At 36.8% G+C, this 21,857-nt stretch overlaps 1 protein-coding gene across 6 annotated transcripts in view; it reads left to right on the forward strand.

Annotated features, from left to right (window-relative positions):
- Positions 1 to 21,857, forward strand: part of LOC131041271 (chlorophyll(ide) b reductase NOL, chloroplastic) — a 217,369-nt gene that overhangs the window by 131,559 nt on the left and 63,953 nt on the right. For all 6 annotated transcript variants that reach the window (XR_009104996.2, XR_009104997.2, XM_057974302.2 and 3 more), the window contains exon 8: positions 14,927 to 14,984. Coding sequence is in view for 4 of the 6 variants with exons in the window: in XM_057974302.2 (XP_057830285.2) it covers positions 14,927 to 14,984 (58 nt within the window). In the remaining 2 variants the exon portion in view is untranslated. The remainder of the gene's footprint in view (positions 1 to 14,926; positions 14,985 to 21,857) is intronic.

Genomic DNA, 21,857 nt, shown 5'->3' on the forward strand with positions numbered 1-21,857 from the left:
CCTCTCATCCAACCCAAGTTTGACTTGATCTCGCAAGGGAAAAAAAGGTGATTGAAGAATTTTTGCCCTTGACCCTTTGGGAGGGTCAGAAGCGAAATTCCCGATTTGGCTCAAAATTTGCATTCTTGGTGATCAAGAGTCCTTCTAGGGCAAACCAAATGACTTCTCTCACCCTTGTCCAGGTTTAACTTTACTCAAATTTTGGAGGAAAAGATGGTTTTTAGGATTTTCGCTTTGGACCCTTTGGAAGGGTCAGGAGCGAAAATCACTTTTTAGGACAAATTCTACCATTCAACTCACCTCCAAGGTCAAGGAAACTTTGCTTCATCCTTCCCTAAGCCATAAAAACCAAAAGCTTGACTTGATTTGCAAGGAAGATAAGTGATTTTAGGAATTTTGCTCTGGACCCTTTGGAAGGGTCAGGAGCTAAATTCACTTTCTTGGCTAAATTTCCTTCATTTTTTCTATCCCACTCTTCCCTACAAGATACATTTCATCATCTTTAATCCAAACAATAAGGATTGAAGCCTAAGCAAGGTCAAAAAACTAGGTTTACAAGGAATTTTGCTCTGGACCCTTTGGAAGGGTTAGGAGCGAAATTCACTTTTTGGCTCAATTCCTTCAAATTTGATAATCATTGATAAGTCAAAGTCATTCCTAAGGACCTCTCCCATCAAAACTTGCCTTAGTCAGCACTAGGCTAGGCACAAAATTGGGAAAAAAGGTGGTTTAGAGAAAATTCGCTCTGGACCCTTTGGTAGGGTCATTAGCGAATTTCTTAATTTAGGCTAAAAATCATCATTCCTTCAACCTGAAACTTCATTGCAAGGTAAAATCTCATCTCTCTGCGCCCTAGGAACAAGGTTTTAAGCCTAAGAAAGGTCATAAAGTAGGCTTGTAAGGAATTTCACCCTGCACCCTTTGGAAGGGTCAGGAGCGAAATTTCCTTTCTTGGCGAAAACCCTCATTCCTCAATGCTATCAAACACTCTCAAAGGCAAGATCATGTCCATTTCCCCTTTCAACATGCTTTGGACATCACAATTTGGTCAAATAGGGAAGGAAATGAGGTCTAGGAGGATTTTCGCCCTGGACCCTTTGGAAGTGTGGGGAGCGAAAATCTTGATTTGGGCTTGATTGTTCATTTTTCAAACTTCAATTTTCTCCTGGAGGCAAATATAGATCGTTTTCCACTTGAGGAACCAAGTTTTAAGCCTTTTCAAGGTAGCAAATGTGGTTTATAGTGAATTTCGCTCTGGACCCTTCGGAAGGGTCAAGAGCGAAAATCATCCTTGGGCTCAAATCCTGACTTCATTTTCACATTTCCTCATTCAAACAAGTTCTTTTACCTTCATTCAAGCCTAGGAATGCGTTAGTTCTAGGTTTTGGTCAAAGTAGAATGTCTTATGGAGAATTTTGCTCTGGACCCTTTGGAAGGGTCAGGAGCGAAATTCGCTTTGGACCCTTTGGAAGGGTCAGGAGCGAAATTCACTTTGGACCCTTTGGGAGGGTCAGGAGCGAAATTTGACATTTTGGTCTCTCCGTCAGTATCATTTTATGGAATATAACATTTAAGTATAAGAACTTATATCTTTCTTCTTTCTTATACTTTAAGTTATATTCCATATATACTGTCAGGATGTTTGAGAGTGGTTTCGGACCTCCAGGAGTTATATTGCAAAATCTAGTTTTTGGAGAATTCTTTAGTTTTCCAGACTTCATCACTCACCAACTTGACCTAGCTCGGACCTTCAAGAATGATACTCACTCATCAAGCAAGACACAACTAGCAACAAGAGCAAAACCAGGCCCTAAGGAAGACTTTCAAAGAAACCCTAATTCAGGGGCCCTGTGGACTCAACCTAGCTCAAGCAGAGCCCGCTATCCAGGTGATCCCCCTTGTGACACTCAAAAAGCAAAGGCTAATAGACAAAACTCTAAAACCTAGAAAGCAAACCCTAGAAAACCAAAAAAGCAGGGGTCCCCATTTGCAATGGGGCGATGTGTGAATACGTCACAACAGGTCCCTATTTAGCTTGAAACAAAATGACGCATGTTGTGAAGACACAACAACTTGCCACCCAAAAATTGGATAATTTTTTCAAGAATTTAATAAATATGCATACTTAGACATCAGGTAATACCTTACAATATTTTAGGGAACTATCTTTTCAACACATATCGTCACCTTCAAAGACCGGGAAAGAAATCACTTGTTTTCATTCTTGTGTGAGCAAGTGATTGATCTTTTCCATTAAAATCATTAGGAAAGGGCAATATTCACATCGATTAGGGTTGTGACATCCGTCCCCACTAAGTATAGTCATCATCCCGATGATCAAGGCGTGTATGCAAAAATATACTAAAATAAATGAGGATATAGTTGTTGCATTTCTGCAACATCTTCCCATGTAGCATTGTCCTCTGAATATCAATCACAATGAACTTTGCATTGGACCAACTCTTTGTTGCACAATTGAATTTTGTGCCTCTCAAGGATTCGTAGGGGTTCTACCAGAAGCAACTCCAGATCTTGTACCTTCAAGGCTCGCCAATCAAGAATGTGAGAAGCATTTGGATGATAAGGTTTAAGAAAAGAAACATGAAAGACATTAGAATCTGAGAGAGAGCTGGAGATAGAGCCAATCTATACGCAACTGGGTTTATAACTTCTAGGATATCAAAAGGCTCCACATATCTAGGAGCAATTTTAGATGATTTGCCAAAAGAAATGGAAATTTTTTTAAGTTTTTCTCTCAGGAATACTTTATTTCCTATAGAAAATTCCTTGAAGCTTCTATTGTTTTCTGCATAGCTTTTTTGTCTATCAGAAGCTTCCTTTAGTCTTCCATTAATTATTCTCATTTGCTCTTCTATCTCCTTTAGCATATCAGTGCCAACAATTATTCTATCTTCAAACTTATCCCTGCTGAGAGGAGTACGACATTTCCTACTGTAGATTGCCTCAAAGGGTGCCATTCCCGAACAAGATTGGAAGGAATTATTGTAGGCAAACACAACTAAGGGTAAGTACTCCTCCTATTGTATTGTTGATCCATGCAATACATTCTAAGCAAGTCTTCAAGAATTTGGTTTACTCGCTCTGTTTGTCCATCAGTCTGAGGATGATAAGCTATACTAAAATTTAAACGTGTCCCTAGGGCAGCACTTAAGGTCCTCCAAAACCTTGATGTTATACGAGCATCATGGTGAGAGATGATTGTTTCAGGTACACCGTGTAGTCCGAATATTTCCTGGACAAATTTCTTTGCTAAAGTCATGGATCCATCTGTCAAATTTCCAGGTATGAAGTGTGCTACCTTGATGAGTTTATCTATCACAACTAGAATAACATCATGCTTGGCTTGTGATTTTGGTAGCCCTTGAATAAAGTCCATAGTTATGACTTGCCATTTGTATTCAGGGATATCATGTGGGTATAAATTTCTTGCTGGATGCACATGCTCAGCCTTTACTAACTGGCATTCTAGGCATTTAGCCACAAATTCGGTTACATCCTTCTTAAGTCCTAGCAAAAAATACAATGGTTTCAAATCAGCCATGAGTTTGGCTACCCTTAGGTGTTCAGAATATGAAGCATTATGTGCTTCTTCTAGTTTTTTAGTCCCTAGTGCACCTTGGACTAGAATGTACATTCTTCCTTGAAATCTCAAAAGATCGTTTGGTTCAAACTTGTACCCATCTAACCTTGGGTCTGAGACATTTTCCTGTAGGGCTGAATTAACTTTGTTGTAATGTTCATCATCCTTTAAATTGTCAAGGACTTGTTGCTTGAAGGTTGTGTGAAAGGTTGTTATAACATAAAGGTGCTTCCTTGTACTGAGTGCATCAACCACTCTGTTTTCCTTTCCATTAATGTAGTCAATTTCAATATCATACTCACTCAGGAATTCTAGCGACTGTCAAGCATTAAGATTGGGTTGGGTAAATATGTATTTAAGACCCAAGTGATCTATTTTGAGTTCAAACAGTTTCCCTATAAGATATTGCCTCCACATTTGCAAGGCATGTACAATAGCTGCTAGCTCCAAGTCACGTGGAGCATAATTTAACTCATATTGATTCAATTTCCTAGATTCGTATGCTACCACTTGACCATTTTGCATTATAACACCACCCAAACCTTCACCAGAGGCATCTGTTATAACTGAAAATATGCCATTGTGATCTGGCACAATTAGAATTGGTGCAATGGTGAGCCTGTTCTTTAGTATTTGGAATGCTTGCTCACATTTGTTTGTCCACTCAAACCTTTTTCCCTTTTTCTGAAGGTTGGTGATAGGATTTGCAATTTTGGAAAAAGTTTCATCCCCTGTTTCCTATTTGTGTTTACTGTTTCGATGGTTCATTTTTTCCTTTCAACTCACAAGCTGATCTAAAGAAGTCACAGAGTTTATAAGATTTTCAAATTCCAAACAAGAATTTCATAGTTTACAATTTCTAATTACAAATAACATCCATTACACATCAAGTCATTAGAAATATGTAAAATATTCCTATCACTCTCAAATTACTCACAACATCAGTGGATGTTCAATTGAATTTCAATAAAATTTAAAAGATTTAGGGTTAAAGAGAGAAATATTTCAATTTCTAAGATAGTTACATAGATACATTCTGTAAGGCAAATAGAAAGCAAACTGCATGCACTTCACTATAAACTTGCACAACCACATACAAACAGTGTGATCTTCAAACGATAATTGATCAATTTGCAAAAATGAATTCCAATATGCCTAGGGAAATGGCACAATGTTGAGGTTTCCACAAAATTCAACCAGCAAGATTGCATAAGTTGTATGATTTAGAACAGCCTTTTAGAATTGGCTTTTAGAAATGCCAAACTCCACAAAACATATAAATTTTTACTGTATACACAAATTTACTCAACTTCAATTTGAGTATAGAAAATGTGAACAATTTTTTGAATGTTTAAAATGAACAAGAATTATGTTTCAATTCTGAAAGCACAGAGCATTCTTCTTCTTTGTCTGGTGGCATGTGGGTGACAGTTGGCAATATAATATTCCATAGCATCTTTTATTGTATGTGCAAAAGACAAAAAGACACTAAAATGTGTATCGACTCATTCCTCCATGTCTTCTTTGAGGAAATACTCTCCTTTGAGTCTAGTCTGGTAATCACTAAAAGTAATGAGGCTTGGTGATTACTATTGTAGCATACATTCAAGCTTTGTGCCACTCGAATAAGTAGTCATTAAAGGTTGTATCAATGAACTGAAGGTCTTCTTTCCTATGTCTGTCTACCTTTCTATACTTATTCATGAAAGTATAATTCTATATGATATCATCTACCTTCTCCTTGTGATAGTTTCCTATTGGATCACTAAAGCACATAGGTATACATTTCTTTGAAATCTCTTATTGTAGGTTCTGTGTTGCAAACCTTGTGGAATGATGAGACTCAAATTTTTCAATAATAGTCACATCATCAAATAACTAGTCTACAATTGTCTCCCTCAACTCGTCTAATCTTTCTTTGCCTACTTGGACAAGATCTTGTTCAAATTCGAGCTCTTTGATCCAATGAGGGACCTCATGTATAGCACCTGGAGTAAGAATTTTCTCTTCAAGTAACAACCAACCTTCTAGTTGATTGATTGCCTTTAATCTTTACAATTCCATGTCATTTTGCTCTAGTCTCTTTTGATGATTAGCCTTAAGATCTATGACTTATCCTTCCGTTCTAATAAAATTTAGCAACTATGGCAAGCTATTGTTATTGCTTCTTCACTTTTTACCAAGAAATCTCTTACCCATTCTTGTTTCACCTCACATGCATATTTCTTATTCTCCATCTTTGAAATTTGTTCCTAAGAAACTAGTGTCAGATGTTGTGGTACTTCATTTATGCTTTCTCCTTGGGTCATCAGACTCTTGATAAAACTTTGTAGCTATGCTACTTGAGAGCCTTTATCTCTCTCTTTCATCTCTTATCTTTCTCTAGCCCAGAGATCATGACATCCATCTAGGCTTTAGATTCTACGATGTCTTATCTTCTAGAAGTATGGCCCAAATCAATTGTCATTTGGTAGTCTGATGGGGTCATTCCTCTTACATCCTTCTCCACCAAGTTTAAGGCACTGTAGGCTACTCAAGTACAATCCCTTTTCCTTTTGACTATGGGATCTCACCCTGGCCTTTCTCTTTAGCTATGGTGTTTCCTCATCTTAGAATAGTTCTTTCATGTCCAGAGGGAGTACATGGATTTGTTGTCCCGCGTTAAGCTCTGTATTGAGCCAACCCACATTATCTATCGTTTCTTTAGTACCAAAGGGCTTTCTCTGTGTGTTGATGTACTTATTCTGTTGGCACACTTTCAATTGTAGGGGTTATCTCTAGGTTTGATTCATCTCACGTTATCTCCTTACCTTGAGAGACTTGTTCTACAACCAAACTATCAATAGAAGTTTCAACTCCTATTTGTCCTTTCGTTTCTACTTGTGGTTCTATTTGTACTTCACACTCGACAAGGGCTTCTGTTTCTTTTCTAGATGGCAAGGAGGTTTCAATAACAACCTCCTATTTTCTTTCCACTTTGAGCTTATGGGGTTTTGGTGGCACCACCTCAATAGGCAGATTTGTCACTTTAGTTCTTGTTTCAAGTAGGATCATATATTGCCTTTTATTTATTCAAGCCTTTTAAGAAATGATTCTTCTTTTGTTGTAGACATAGAATAAATAGTTTATTAATCAATCATAGGATCAATACTGGTCCCTACTTCATACTCATCATATGTTAAATCAAACACATTAGACATAAGGAATAGAGAAAGCATTTTTTCTTTGTTTTATCTTGCTTCACTTGTAGCAGAGAGGATGCAGATATATTGGCAACAAACTCTTCCCTTAATCTGCTCTCAAGAGTAACCATCTTTGTCTCTTTGTTTAGTTTAGACATTGAGGGGAGAGAGATAGGAGTTGCAGATGGTGACATGCTAGGTTGAGCGATTGGAGTTGAATGCGACATTCTTGAACTTACGTTCACATGGTGACTACTCATTGGTGGAAGCCTTCTCCAATGCTTGTCTAGCAGATTTACTTGATGTGCCAAGCTCAAATTGAGTAGGAGTTAGGATTGGTATAGCAAGTATTGGGGTTTCCACGACTCTTGTGGTAATTACAGGGGCTAGGATCATATGCTCTTGAGTGGAAACAATTGTCACTCCTGCTATTGGTGGTACATCACCTTTTTCAGTTGACCTTACACTTCGACCATTCTTATTTCTCAAACTCTTCTTTTCTTTGACAAGAGATCATCATACACAAGGGTATCTACCTTCCTTTTCCTACTCGTTTGTCTTCTCTAGAATAAGTAATTTCTATTCCTTGTCTCTTGATATTTTGAGCATAACGAGTAAGCATATTTGATTGAATTCTATCACCTTTTTGAGAGCTCTTGTAAAGAAGTAATCTTGGGTTCAGACTAATTTGAATTACAAATGGTTTGATCAAATATCCTTTCTGACTCATATGCTAGGTCCATGACATTCTCATCATCTTCTGTGATTTGTTGTGCGACCTCCAAACTTCGAGAATCTTAATTTTTTTTAAGGCCACCTCTTCTAATGGCTTCTCCTTACTTTATGGTCGTCTCGACAATCAGCCCAATAATCCTCTAAATGAGGCTTATGTTTCCTATTCTTGCTAATAAACTACTCAATTCTATTTTTGGGATCATAGTTAGCCCTTCTCAAATCGAAAGGCTTTAGATTGAACATGTTCAACTTTGAATTTGCTATTCTAGCAACTGCAATCGTAGGGCATTCATAATGTCCTATGTATAATGGGAATTTAACACCCCATCCTCAACGTATTACATCCAACATGTAATGTGATTCTAGGGGTTGCCTTGCATATTCCAACAACATGACTTTATCTAGTGGATACCTTGGGAGCATGTATGGACAATCTAAATATCCTTCAATTCGAATGTAAGAGAATTTTGGGAATTGTATGAACTAGCTCCCATGAGGATTAATGGCTAGTTGTGCATCAACTAAGATTATCTTTTCTTTATCCCTCTCCATCTTTCTAACCAATCTCATAGTGAATGAACCATTCACTCTTTTATAATGTTTGAAAGATTTCCTTTGTTCCAACTAGGGATAGTATTGATAAACGACCTTTTAAACTAGGCCATTGCCTAAAACTCCAACCTTGTTTAAACCATTCCTTTGTAATTTGACAACACAAGGATACACAACATAGGACATCAAGTAGAATTTCCCTCTTGGGATGAAATGGGTCATTTGCCTGTGTAACTCATCACTAATTGCTTGTGAACAATGTATATGGTGCCCTTTATCATGGACAAGTTTAATCACTACGTACATCCATGGTGCAAATGTTCTTGCCTTAGGAACTCCGACAACTTTACTGTGTAGGGTTATGGCATCCTTTATTTCTTCTTTGTAGTCACTTCTGAAAAGGGTTTTGGTTAACTTAGAAAATGCGGGTTTCTTATCATCATCCAACAAACTTTCATAAGTCAGTACCTGACATTTCCTTTCATTTTCTAAATAGTGATTTTTTGAACTAGCCCTTTCTAGAGCATGCATAATAAGGTGCATTGGGATGTTGAAAGTTCTAGCTATGCCCTCATGAGATAGGTTTGCACAAACCCTTCCTTTACTACTTTCCTTTGCTCCGTATTATAGTTGTGGATTCATTTCAGAATCAATTATGTAACTTCTGCTGACATAGGAATGTCCCCATCTTTGTGTAATCCATTGGCAACTAGGTTCTTGGTGGCCTCGGTTGCATTTCTCGTGGTGACTCTTGCATGAAACTTTGCTAGGTTTACATGTCCCGGGGTGGTGTATGGTATGAACCCATAGTGTTCTGAATTTGATTTCAAGAAAGATCCCTTGGAACACAAACTTCATGTCTTTTAGTCTACGACTCATTCTACTTGGTTTGGGATAAATAGAATAACTGTACAGAAAATAACACATTTCTTATGTATTCTACTGAAAAGGTAAGTGTTGCAAAAACTAGGGTTACACTTACCCAATATTTTCAATTGTAAATAATCTACAACATTTTAAATCGTGAAAAATTCAATTAGGAATTGTTAAAATGACATACTTGGTAGTGGGTATTTGAAAACCAGTTAAGATTAGTACCTGAAGCAAGGTGTATGGATGAATGCTTCCTATGTGCAACGAACTTGCGTTGCAATGCTCTAAAATCTCTTATGCTTTCACAAAATGCTTGTAATTGCTTGAAATAAATGCAAAGACTATACTAGTAGTTCGGTTTGAAATTGTGAGAAAAGCAATAATTAATGTGGAGAGATACTTGGGTAGTACGCTCAATTGTCAATAATGTCCAACATTTAGTATGCGTGATTACACATTCTGTAATGTCCCCACTTTAGCAGTTGACCAAGTGTATGTGCGTTAGCCTATCTCTACATGGTTCCGAGGGCTAACGAAGGGTTTAAGGGGATCCTGGAGTGTTTTGGCCTAGTCATTTCCAGTTTGGGCTAAAACGGAGTTGATTTACTTAGTTTCAGGCATACTTACTATTTTTAGTAAGTCAACAGGACACAATGGAGGCTAGCTTTGGTGATTGGATTCGATACTCCTCGACGAGAGCTTTCGGACGAGCTATCACTCGCGCTATTCGGAGCCCGATTGCTAATATATTTTAATGCTTGAAGTGTTATTAAAGTAACATTTAATTTAATTGTAAAATATTAAAGTGTTACTTTAATATTTATTTGATGGGGATTTGTGCAAATCAAAGGGGCACCCAAGGGAGACATAAGTGAATATTTTAATATGTTTTATATTGAACATTTTTATCCCACATTGCTCAAGTGAGTTGGGTCGACCCTTGGAGAAAGAATAAAAGGAAGCTTTTGTGGCTTCATTCAGCATGTTGAATATGAGAAGAAATTGATGTGTGAGTTGCAGATCCGTTCTTGGCATTAGAGGACGTCTATCCTCTCTTGTGACATTCTAGACGTCATTCCCTTGGGGTTTGCCTTTGGAATCCATTTCTATCAGCTTCATTAACAGGCAGATTGGGTGCATCTCCAGCTACAGGCAGATTTGGTGTTTTGCTCATACCTTCTTCACTTCTTGACCAATGCTTATGCCATTCTGAAGGGATGATTTTATGAAGATATTGGACTGATTGAAGACTAATTAATACTGTAGCAGCACTGTAGTGCAACACTATTCACGTTACTGTAGCACAACACTATTCACGGTACTGTAGCGTGGCACTATTCACGTTACTGTAGCATGGCACTATTCATGTTACTGTAGCAGCAAGATGGGAAGTCATTGTTGGAACATTATGTCAAAAATGCTGGAGTATTTAGTGAGTTGAAAAATCTGCTATGTATTTGACTTTAATAATTCTGGAAATAATATCATATCAGCAGTAGTTCAATCTTCATGTTGCATATTATTGTAATTTCCTTCTAGTTCATGTTATGTGATTTTAAACCTATGCAAAGACTTAAAAACAAACAAACATTTCATTTCCGAAGCCATAAGAGGTTTAAACATTAAACGGAGAAATAAGGAGTTGGATGCAAACTGTTTGACTAAATTCCTATTAGCAGTTGGTTTAGTTTTTGGGCATTCTAGGGTGTCCATTACACATTCGTCGACTATACATTAAGTTCTTTCTTCATGTCATCTCAACACTTGGTGCATTTAAACTATTTCATGGGGAAAAGTGTGAGTTTTACTCGTACTTCCAAACGAGCTCTAATCTTCAGCAATTGAGGAGAAATACCACCCATTTGGTTGGAAGCTTTTGTTCCTTTGTCATGTTAGTTTCTTGCAAAGAGAAAGGTCATCAAATGGAATGGTAACGTTTTCCATTTTTGCCTTAGTTTCTTGCAGCTGCGGGGAATTACTATACATTAGGGAATAGCGTGTGAAATGAGTTGAAATGGCACTTTTCATCGTGCATTTTCCATTTCGACATTGAATGTCTGCAGATGTTTTGAATGTGATTAATGAGGTGATCAGGTCTGGAAATGATTGGGGAAATTGTTGTGAAATGTCTCATGAGAAAAGAACAACTTCATTTTTCTGTTTGCACCTTCTCTTCCTGCTTGCGAGGAATTTAGAGTGAAATTGCTCTTGTGGGAAGGAAAGACCTATTTGGAACTTTTGCATAGGATTTTGGACCTTCAATGTCCACAAAAGGGCAGCTTTCATGTTTTTTAGTGTTACGCTTTGCTATTTGTGGATTTCTTTGAGGTTTTCTCCATTGTATTGCTTTTACTTGTTTCCTAATTGATATGAAACCAAAATTTAGCTTGACGCAAAATGAGGTGTGTTGGGAATACACAACAGATCTTAGGGATTTTGGGCCTTTTGGATGCAATGGCTTAGAATATTTTAATCCAAAATGCTCCAAAATATCAGCTACCTTCCAAAACTGGCAACCACTTCTCAACTTCGAACCCTTATATATTTGGCCTCACAAGTCCAATTTGGATGAAACAAAAGGCAAACTGACTTTCTTTGACTCTCTAAGTTCACAATTGAGCTTAGGTTCACTCCAACAAGCTCCAAAATTAATTCCTAATAAAAGCCCACAAAGAGGAAACTATCAAATTCGGTATCTCTTTTCAAGTTTTTTTGATTCTCCAGGTCATCATATGATGCAAGAGAAGAGCATGCTCAACTTTTCAAGATCCACCAAGATCTTCAATCCAGCAATAGCTCAATGCACAAGATCACCCTTAGATATGAGAAGATGTTTGCCAGACCGAAGCTCCGATACGATTTAGGAGCTAAGATTAGCTCATACCCTAGGATCACCTACAAAACAAAAGGAAACCTTTTGTAAGAGTGTTTGGCAAGAATAAGGTTTCTTGATATTAAGATCTATGAACACAGTGTACAAGAGGCCTTCCTTATATAGGTATAGTGAGAGATAAGATTAGACAAGGTCAAGACATGTCCTTTAACTTGATACAACTTATCATAACTACCTAGGTATCTTTTACAACTAAGACTTCTAGAAAGTTTCTAGGACTTAAGTAAACTTAACATATGAATAGGACCCACTTGTAAATAATTAGTTAAAATACCTAATTCACACCTACAACAACTAACAAATGGCTATTCTTTTTGGGAAAACTAGAGACCAAAAATGTGAGTACAACATAAGGAATGAATTGGTTCAAACAAAGGACACACACAAGATTTGCATACAAAGCTGCAACAAACACACTTCTTTGAAGTTAGCAATACAAAGCTGGCAACTTACCTAAACAACACATACACAAGATCTTGAAAAGTAATATCAGCAGAAAAATATGCATGCCAAGTTCTATTTGTGAAAAACTATGTATAAATGACACTTATTTATAAGCATTTACAAAATTTTAAATGAGAAAAAATTAAAAAAACTAACTAATACTTCTATGCTATGAATAGTTTGCTTGTGCACAAAGCAAGCTTATTATACAAATTTGCCCACTAATTCCAAACCCAAAATCATGAAATCTTCAAAAAGTTTTTGATAAATATCAAGGAAAATAGACTTTCTAGAAGGTTGATTCAGAAGTAGCTGTTCTAAAGATAGATTTCTTGGATATCTCCTCAATAATAGTGATGGCTAAAAATGCACAAGCTATAAATAACTTGAGCTAAAAATAGCCAATCTAATAGCTGTCTTCCAGTGATGACTTTTATGAGTCTCTTATGCTCTGGCCGTGGTGGAACCTCTGAAGAAGCTTAAAATCCTAATGACTGAGTCATAGAAACAAGACTCGGACTTGGCGCGGACTCGTCAAGGCTGACCTGACTCGAGACTCGGCAAAAAATCGATAGGACTCGGCAAAAACTCGGCTGAACTTGGATAAAAAACCAATTTTCTAGTGATTTTTGCCTAGAGTGAGTCGGGTCAGCCTTGCCGAGGGTCACTCGACCCGTGACTCGCCGAGTTTTGGTGAGTCATGGCGAGTGACAGAACTCTGGGTCACTGAATTATCTTGGTTACTTGTCTCTGATTCTTTCTTGCTAATTTTTACACCAAAACCCAGCTGAAGTAGTAAATTGCTCAAATATCAGTTGAAATTGTTGTTATCACTTTTGCTAACAATGTTTGTTGTGTTGAGAATGTTCCGGTAGGAGCTGAGGGAGCTTTTGGAGAAATCAGGGATGCGCGCTTGCCCAGATCACGATAAGAAGTTTTTACTAGATACCCATGCCTCAGAGCGAACCATTTCCAGTATCCCCATGCAGAGAAACGATGGTGAAACCCGATCATCGGTTAAAGATCAGTGTGATAAAGGCTCAGTAAGCGCTTGTGATCACGATTGCAATCACTAGGTTTCCATACGCATGCGGATCGAGTGATGAATGAGCCAACCCCTAGGCTAGGTGTCCATTGCAGTACGCCACCTCCGGGGGTGGGGGGAACCATTGTAGCCAGGTTTTTCGAACCCAAGAACTATAGCTCGAAGCTGTTGGTTCACCCTTCGCCCAGTCGAATCTATGCTCGACCTTGGACGAAGCTTTGAGAGTAACCTCGTGTACAAACTAGTGTAGACGAATGCACTTGTCTTGAAGTACGAGAGAGAAATGGATGTGTTTCGATCCACCCACCCACCAATTTTCTATCCAGCAGGAATGTTACGTATAACCTTGCTAACAATGCTTTGAAACTTTACTGCTATTTGTAGTTGAATGATAAAAGCTTAGTGGACACAGATTGCATCCCTATCCTATATTATACTTAACATATTTGTCAATTTCTCAATAAATATTATGATAGAAGTGCAGTTACCTCTATCAAAGTTGTCTTTTATCTCATTGACAATTTCTGATGTTAATATTTGGTGTTAACTCTACTTCTCATGGACTTTTCTTCTTCTCTTGTTTCTGTCATTTGTTAATCAAGTAGAACATTTATTCCGTATCTTGGTTTTTAATTTCTGCAAGCATAGAGTTGAGAATTTATGTATCAGTCTTATATTGCTGGGTTTATGAAAGATAGACAGTCATAAAGGAGCTTGTTGGAGCCCAAATTCAATGAGCTTGACTACCAACAAGATGGGGCATTGATTAAGATGAAGTGGTGCCCATTTAGAGTAAATTTTTTGATGATCATTCTTCATATTGTTCATAACATGACTCAAAATTCAAAGCTATTTGGTAATAATATAGTTGATTCCATTTATCCATCTAAGCATCCTTTACGGATTCACATTTTAATGTTGATTACAAGATTGGAGGATTAGCGCAGGGTTAGTTGATTGTGTGGATTTGTTCTTGGTTCCATTGAGTTCTAGCTTGGGAGTTTGAATTGGTTGGTAGCAGACATAACGTGTGATGATTTTATTGATCTTGAAATCCAAAACAAACCCAGGTGTCATATCTTTCTACAATATTAGAAAAAGACTGCACTTTGTTTGGGCCATTTGCTCACTATTATCAAAGAAAAATTGTAACCATCTTTTATGTATGAAGAAAGTGTAATGCTTAGATGAATGAGTTTTGGCCTTAAGCATGGTCTAGGAAAAACCGAGAGGATTCAACCAAATTTGATATGAAGTAAATTGAACCATATCATATGATTTATGAGAAAGTCTACATCTCGCTAAACTCTGGTTTGTGCCTTCTTACAATTAGTAATTCTAACATTATATTTGTTAATTGAATGGCTTGCTGATGCTCATCTTCCTAGTCAGACCTTAAATTTTTTTAGGATAAACATGTGAATTGTTGAACATAATATTATTTGATAATTTACATTTTTTTGTTGTTTGAAGTTACATCTTCGAATCATATGAGTGGGCCTTTCCTTTTTTCTCTAAAATGTTCATTAAGAAGTTTATACTCATGATTAGTTTCCTTTGGTTGCATGTCTGATATGTGCCATTTTATTATGTATATGCAGGTTTGTTGCATATGGAGCCACAAAGCGCAGTTTGGTGCATCTAACAAAGTCACTACAGGTTAGAGTTGTGCACAACATAAATTAGACCTTTTGAAATAGCTGTAGGTAACATGTTTTGGATTTCTTAGTTGGCTTTAAGTTTTATACAGTCGACTTTTAGAATATAGCTTAAGCCTTGATGCCATCTAGATCAATGCTTTTGGATCCTTGTTAGTGTTTTAGTTTGTCTATCACTACACACTGCAAAACAGAATAGTGTGTGAAGTAAAACCTCTCTTCAAATCTGGGGAGAAAGCTCTCTGTTTATGTGTTTTGACGATTCCAAGGTTTCTCTAGTTAGGTCTTGACGTGTGGATAGCTCAATGGTTTGATGTGTTTGTTGGTAGTCCAAGGGGACTTACATTGAATACTTGAATGTTGAACATTTGGATGTTGCTGGAACTTATCTACATGCTTGGAAATAAAATGTCAAAAGACATAGGGTTCAAGGAGTCTAATCTAATCCTAAGAATGCACAAACGATGGACGATCTTTGGTGAAACTCGACTAAGCCTTACTTTGGCATGCAAAACAACAACTCCACAAAGCTTAGTGCGATCTCCTAAGGTTAGCACGTGATGTTCTAATTACTATCAACAACAAGGATACCATAAGACAATGCATATCAAAGTGTGAATAGCAATTGAAGTTAAGCTCATTTAAAGATTCTAGTTGACCACACAAGGCAAACTTACAATCAGCAAATTGCTAGTGGTATGGATATATGACATTCACCATTGATCATGCACAAAGTTCTTTCATTTATCTAATCAACATGAAAGCAAATGAGAGGTAGAGAGCATGCAACATGTTGAAATAACGCATCAAATTCACCATAGATTCAATGAAATCATATGCTCTTTGGCAACAATATTTTGCCTTCTCCTAATCTAACATCTATTCTAATTGCTATCTATGAACTATTATCTGTTACTCCACTATTATTCTACTTTTGTTAACCTTTTACAAATGAGTGATTTGAGCCTTTTATAGTGCTCTCAGTACAATTCAATGGCTCAGATTGATTCACAATCAATGGCCAAGATTGAAACCTTAATTAGGGTTTGTTACAACAAAATTCCTTCTAGCCAATAAGATCATTAAATCAACGATGAGGGTTAGGGTTTGAACTTACCAATCAACGATTTGCTAAACAAAATAAACCCTTGCTTGTAGATCTTGCATATAAAGCATAAGAACAAATACAAATACATATTCATATTATTGTTAGGGTTAGATCAAACACTAAAATTAAAATAAAAGTTGGAGAGAAATAGACATGAAAGTTTGCTTGGGCCATTTCTACACCAAGCCCAAGAGAGGTTGCCCTTTTATAACTTTCTTGCTTCACTTGGCAGCTTGCACTTGCTTGCCTATCAAGTCTGCTTCTCCCATGTTATCATGTCTTGTGGGGAATGGGTAGAGAATGTAACCAGGTTCCATGACTTCTCCGCATAAAAGCCATCCAAATTCTAGATGCCACTTTGGTCATCCTAGAATGGCCTACTTACGAGCCCCTCGTTACCCTTTCATTACATTCCATACCCATATTTCTAATATGTAAGCATCTAAAGATGTATGTTATACATTTACAATGAATGATGCACATCATATTAAATACATTTTTGCATGTCTAATTAACATAACTATAATGCATAAGATAACTGATTCATACTAAGGCATGATTAACTCTAATTATTGCTACTATAATGCAAGCTGATTGAATGATAACTCTTGAACAGTTAGTCCTTAATGCTGAGTCTATAATGATGGAAAGTAAATTCAGAACATTCAGAATACTTAGAATACTAAAACTCAATTCTAATGACAGACATGCGGTAGTCATAGGTATTACCAGTAGTTCGATATTCCTGGTTTGATGCTAATGACTTTTCCTTCTTGCAATGATTCAGACCAGGCCTGTGATCTTTCATCTCTTCTGGAATCGATTAATGCTTGCAACAGGGGTGCCATCTCTGATCTTTCTTTAAGTGTATGCAACCCACAATGCCAAAGGAAATCACTTAATATAGAGCAGATCCACAAGGGATATAAATAAAGAGATCCAAATCCCCCCTGCTTGCTCTCCTCCTTCAATCCTTAATATATCTTTTAATGAATGAGACACATCTCTTCACAAAAGAAGAGTCACATCCCATGATGAATAGTCCTTTGACAAATAATAAAAATCGCACCTCTTGACTTAATTATGCTGATCGCACCTCAAATTAGATAACTAATCAAGGATTGGTCAGCATTATTTTTATAGACTTCCCTTGGCGGCGATAAAGAAAATATTATGTTTAATTTGCTTATTCAATAATCACTCATGGATGATTTAATACTTCGGGATTGCTGTTTGCTAGTCTGCCTGATGTCAATGTCAATTCATGGATTACTTATCGTGACATTTGAATGCTTAACCTCCTTTACTCGATTTGATGAGAGTTGGTTTACTGCTGACTTTCTTCATGAGATTCCCCCTTCCTTTAACATACCAAATTTATATATTGACATTTCAAAATAAGATTGCTGCTCATATATGGATCTGATGCTAAGTCCACCATATTATATGGATAGATCCATAATGAGAATCTGATTATGAAGTCTGTCCATAATGAGAGTCTGACTATGTTGCTTCTATTCATCATGCCATGCTTCAAATACAATCGGCCTTAAACATGACTTTGGCTAGTTATACGTTACAACATGATCGACCTATCTCAAGTCCTTTATTAATCTTTGGCTGGCTACTGTTATATAAAGAGACTCGCCATGTTGTCATCTGATGTTGGTTAGATATTAATAAGTCTTTTCCTGTGTTTGATTGCTGTTGTCTTCTAATTGCCATATCACTGAACTGTGCTTTTGTATGGAGTGTCTTAGATATCCTTTGTATTGTTTTGGCTTCCACCTTAATGCTTATCGTTGTTTTTATGAATTACTTATTCTTCATGTAATCATTGTTTGCATAATCATGTTAATTGTTGTCATCATACTTCTTTGTCTTCATGATATCAGAGTTATCATGCTTGGATGATCTAAAGTGTATTACATGATTGCCTTTGAAGGCTATTATCCTATATAGAGATAGTACAAGGAGTTTTCTCATGTTATCAACACAATACTTAGTAAAGTCTTGTTTTGTATTCAAATTTGGATGGGGAGTCACAGGGGACAAGCAGCAAGAGCCGCACTAGACACAACTTTTGGATGAAGCATGTCTATGGGCTCAGCGAAAGGTGGAACATCTAGCAATGAAGTGATGAGTGGAGGTTCCAAGGAGGGAAAGATGAACACTTGTACCCTTTTAGGGTGAGGTTTATCAGGATTGCCCAAAGGAATCGAGAGCAAGACATTCAACTAATCGAGAAATTGGAACATGAATGGAAGGATAAGGAGATGAAGACTCATGAGCAGAAGCAGGAGGCTCGTTCTTAGTCTTCTGTGAGGAGTCTTCTTCACAGGCCACCGCATGTTGACTACACTTATGCTCATATGCAAGCTGGTTTCAACAATAGTGGGGTCCAGGAATAGAGACCTGCAAAGACTTCAAAGTACTATGCTCCATAGATGATGCTGCCTTCACATTTGATACTGGCAGAAGAACAAGCTCCGCAGATGGAGCAAGAGGTGTTGCAGGTGTAAGAGATTTGGTTTCTACCACAAGCGCCTTTCCTTGGTCTACCTTACAAGTAGGAGAAGGAATAGGAGGAGCCCTTGAGGGTTCAGACACGGAAGCTGCACGCGAGGGACTAGCCTCAAAAGAATGTTTCCCTTTTCCATACAAAGTAGGATGAGAGACAGCAGGAAGAACAAGAAGTTGAAAGACCTCAGTTTTAGACTTAGATAGCACGGGTGTCTTTCCCATTCTTGTGTCAAGCAAAGTTTGAGGAACAAAAGACACCACGGAGGTTCTGAAGTCTTAGAAGTAGGAGGAATTGTAGAAGTAGTTGGATGAAATGTCCCACCCCAGTTTGCCAATAAAATTTTCCACATTTCTTCTAACCACTCAGCTATGTAGGAATTTTGCCAAACAGTTGACATGCATCCAATGGTGAAAGCATTAAATTTGCTGCTCATAAACAACTCAGTTTGTTGCTGATTATAATGTTTGTCTTTTTGGTATTGCAAAGTGTCCAGATTTGTAATGATTTCAAACTACGATAACAATACATACATTTATGCAGTTATGCTAAATCCACATATTCTATTGAGGCATTTGAAACACAGTCATTTACTGATTTGCCCAATTTGCTGGAAGTATGAAATTGTTGACAATGTTCAGTTTGCAATGTGTTTTCCAGAAATATATATATGCAGAAAATATGGCTTGAATTTCTACTCATAAATTGTTAGAATAATGTATTGTTTCTTTAATGGTCATCTAGTTGTCTAGTTTGCTTAAGTAGTTTCTATTTTTGGTTTCAGTTCATGATTGTTTCTTTTAGAAACATCCTCTTTGTAAATCTATATAAGGAGACTTCATCTCCATTGTTTAATACAAAATCGCAACATCGAATATTTTAATAATATGGTATCAGAGCAGTCTGAGCTTGTCTCCCTCATGGGAGGGCTCAAGTTTTTGGGAAGGCTTTTCTGGTTCTGTTTTGGTACGGATTTGCAAAGGTGAGTTTCTATATTCAAACCCATGAAGGGTTTTGAGTCTTGACCCGTCTTCTGGGTAAAAATTTGTATCATAGGATTTTTTGATGGTTTCAGATATGTTTGATTTTCGCGGTCAAGTTTTTTGTAGGTCATGACTATGTTTGACGTGTCTTGGATAACGTTGATTTTTGGTTTTTGGATGTTCTTCCTCTAAAAATTCCGCGCCGCGCTATTTGTAGTGTTTTGGTCATGCCTCTTGTTCGGGCCTATTTTTCTACCTCGTGCCTTTTGGTCACGTCCTCTTTCTGCGTAGGCAAATTAGTCTGCGATTTTCTGCACATGCGACTTCTACAGACACATTTTATGTGCCCTCATTTTTTACGCGATTTTCCGCGCTTGTGTTTGCGTGATGGCCAACAATGATTTTCTTTTAACCTATGAAAATCGTGGGTTGTGTGTCTTGCGTGGTGGTTCATGGGTCATTAGTTTGGTGCCTGTTTCTTTGCACGATCCGGGTCTTTGTCCTCTGCATGTGATGACTACAGTTTTTCATGCCAGGCGATTGGAGTTTTGTGCGTATGACAGGATTTATGGGTTTTTTAATTTTTTCCTTTAACAATTTTTTTTTTTGGTGGGTTTATAATTTAATCCCTTAAATTATTGGTGGGGTTTTTCTAAATTGTTTCCTTAAAAAATTTCTGATGGGTTTTCATAAATTTTTTCCCTTAAAAGGGTTTTATAATTTTTGTCCGTAAAAAAATATTATGGGTTTTGTGTGATTTTTTGCCTTAAAAATCATTTTATAAAGGGTTTTACCGTTTTACCTCAAAAACAAAGTTTTGCATTATGATCCGTACCTCGTATTTCTATTTTTTTTTTGTCTGTGGGTTTTGATCGGTTTTACACCTACAAATTTGTGTCCGGTTTTGATTGGTTTCTCTCCTCAAAAATCGTGTTTGTTCATCTATAATTTGCGATGTTCATGTGGGAATTTGGGGTTTACCTGATTTTTTCCTCAAAAATCATGGGTATAGGTGTTCCTGTCTTAGGGTTTTTACCCTTTTTTTTTCCAAAAAAACGATGCTTTGTAATCTTCAGTTTCTAGGTTTGGCGATTTTTTCCTTAAAAGTCGCGGCTTCTTGCAGTCTATTTTGGGGCATCATGCTCATCTGCAAAATTTTATTAAGGGTTTGTCGATTTTCCTCAAAATCGTGGTTTCAATTTCATCTTCATCTCGGTGTCTCTGGCTATAGGGAGTAATACCTTTTCTACCCAACATCAGGTCTGATGACTTGTGATGATTTTTGATTTGTGGAGATATCCAGAATTTTTATAGATTCTGGGAGGGTCAGTGGCAGGCTCTTGTCGCAGAGCGTTCTGAGAAGAAGGGGGCAGCCTTCTCTGTTTTTCTCTTGGTAGTTAGCACAATGACCATTAAGGGAGGGTGTTAGAATAATGTATTGTTTCTTTAATGGTCATCTAGTTGTCCTGTTTGCTTAGGTAGTTTCTATTTTTGGTTTCAGTTCATGATTGTTTCTTTTAGAAATGAAGCATACAAAATTTCTTAACATTTATCAATAATGCATGAGTATCATATTGCTGCCATATACTTGACATTGTTGTCCTCACATTTGATGCAAGCTGGAAGTTCTAATGCTCCAAACAAGAGAAATATCTGCTAAGAGTCATAGTTAATTTCAAGCACTTTAGAAATGCATATTTAATATCAATCTCCATTGCCCAGCTATGGGAATTCATATGCAAAGACACCTAGAACAATATAGGCGATGCCCTAGGAGATATGATAAAAAAGGAGGGTTTTGTCTTGCTTGTGGACTTCAAAAATTTATCTCCTCCAGAGAGATTTCCATTTGAAACCTGCAATAGTCTGATGATGAAGCACAATGGTGAATCCTAAATGAATCCACACCAAAGATGGATTTGGGTTTTCGTCCAAAATCACTGAGAAACTGTCATGTCCCCTCGATCATTATATATATATAATCTAAACGAAGCAATTATTATTATAAATTAATATAATAATTATCAACAAATAATTATTTGAAATTTCTTTATTTATTAAATATTATTATTTAGTTAATATTTATTAATAATAATATTCTAGAAATATTCAAATTAAAAAATAAATTATATTTAATATTATTATAAACATGATTCATATATTATAAATAATAAACATAATTTACATATTATAAACACATTTATATATTTAAAATAACTAATATATAATTGTGAAGATCGGGGAACATTACACAGACTTTAT

This window comes from Cryptomeria japonica, chromosome 6, assembly GCF_030272615.1.
Source record: "Cryptomeria japonica chromosome 6, Sugi_1.0, whole genome shotgun sequence".
NCBI lineage: Eukaryota > Viridiplantae > Streptophyta > Pinopsida > Cupressales > Cupressaceae > Cryptomeria > Cryptomeria japonica.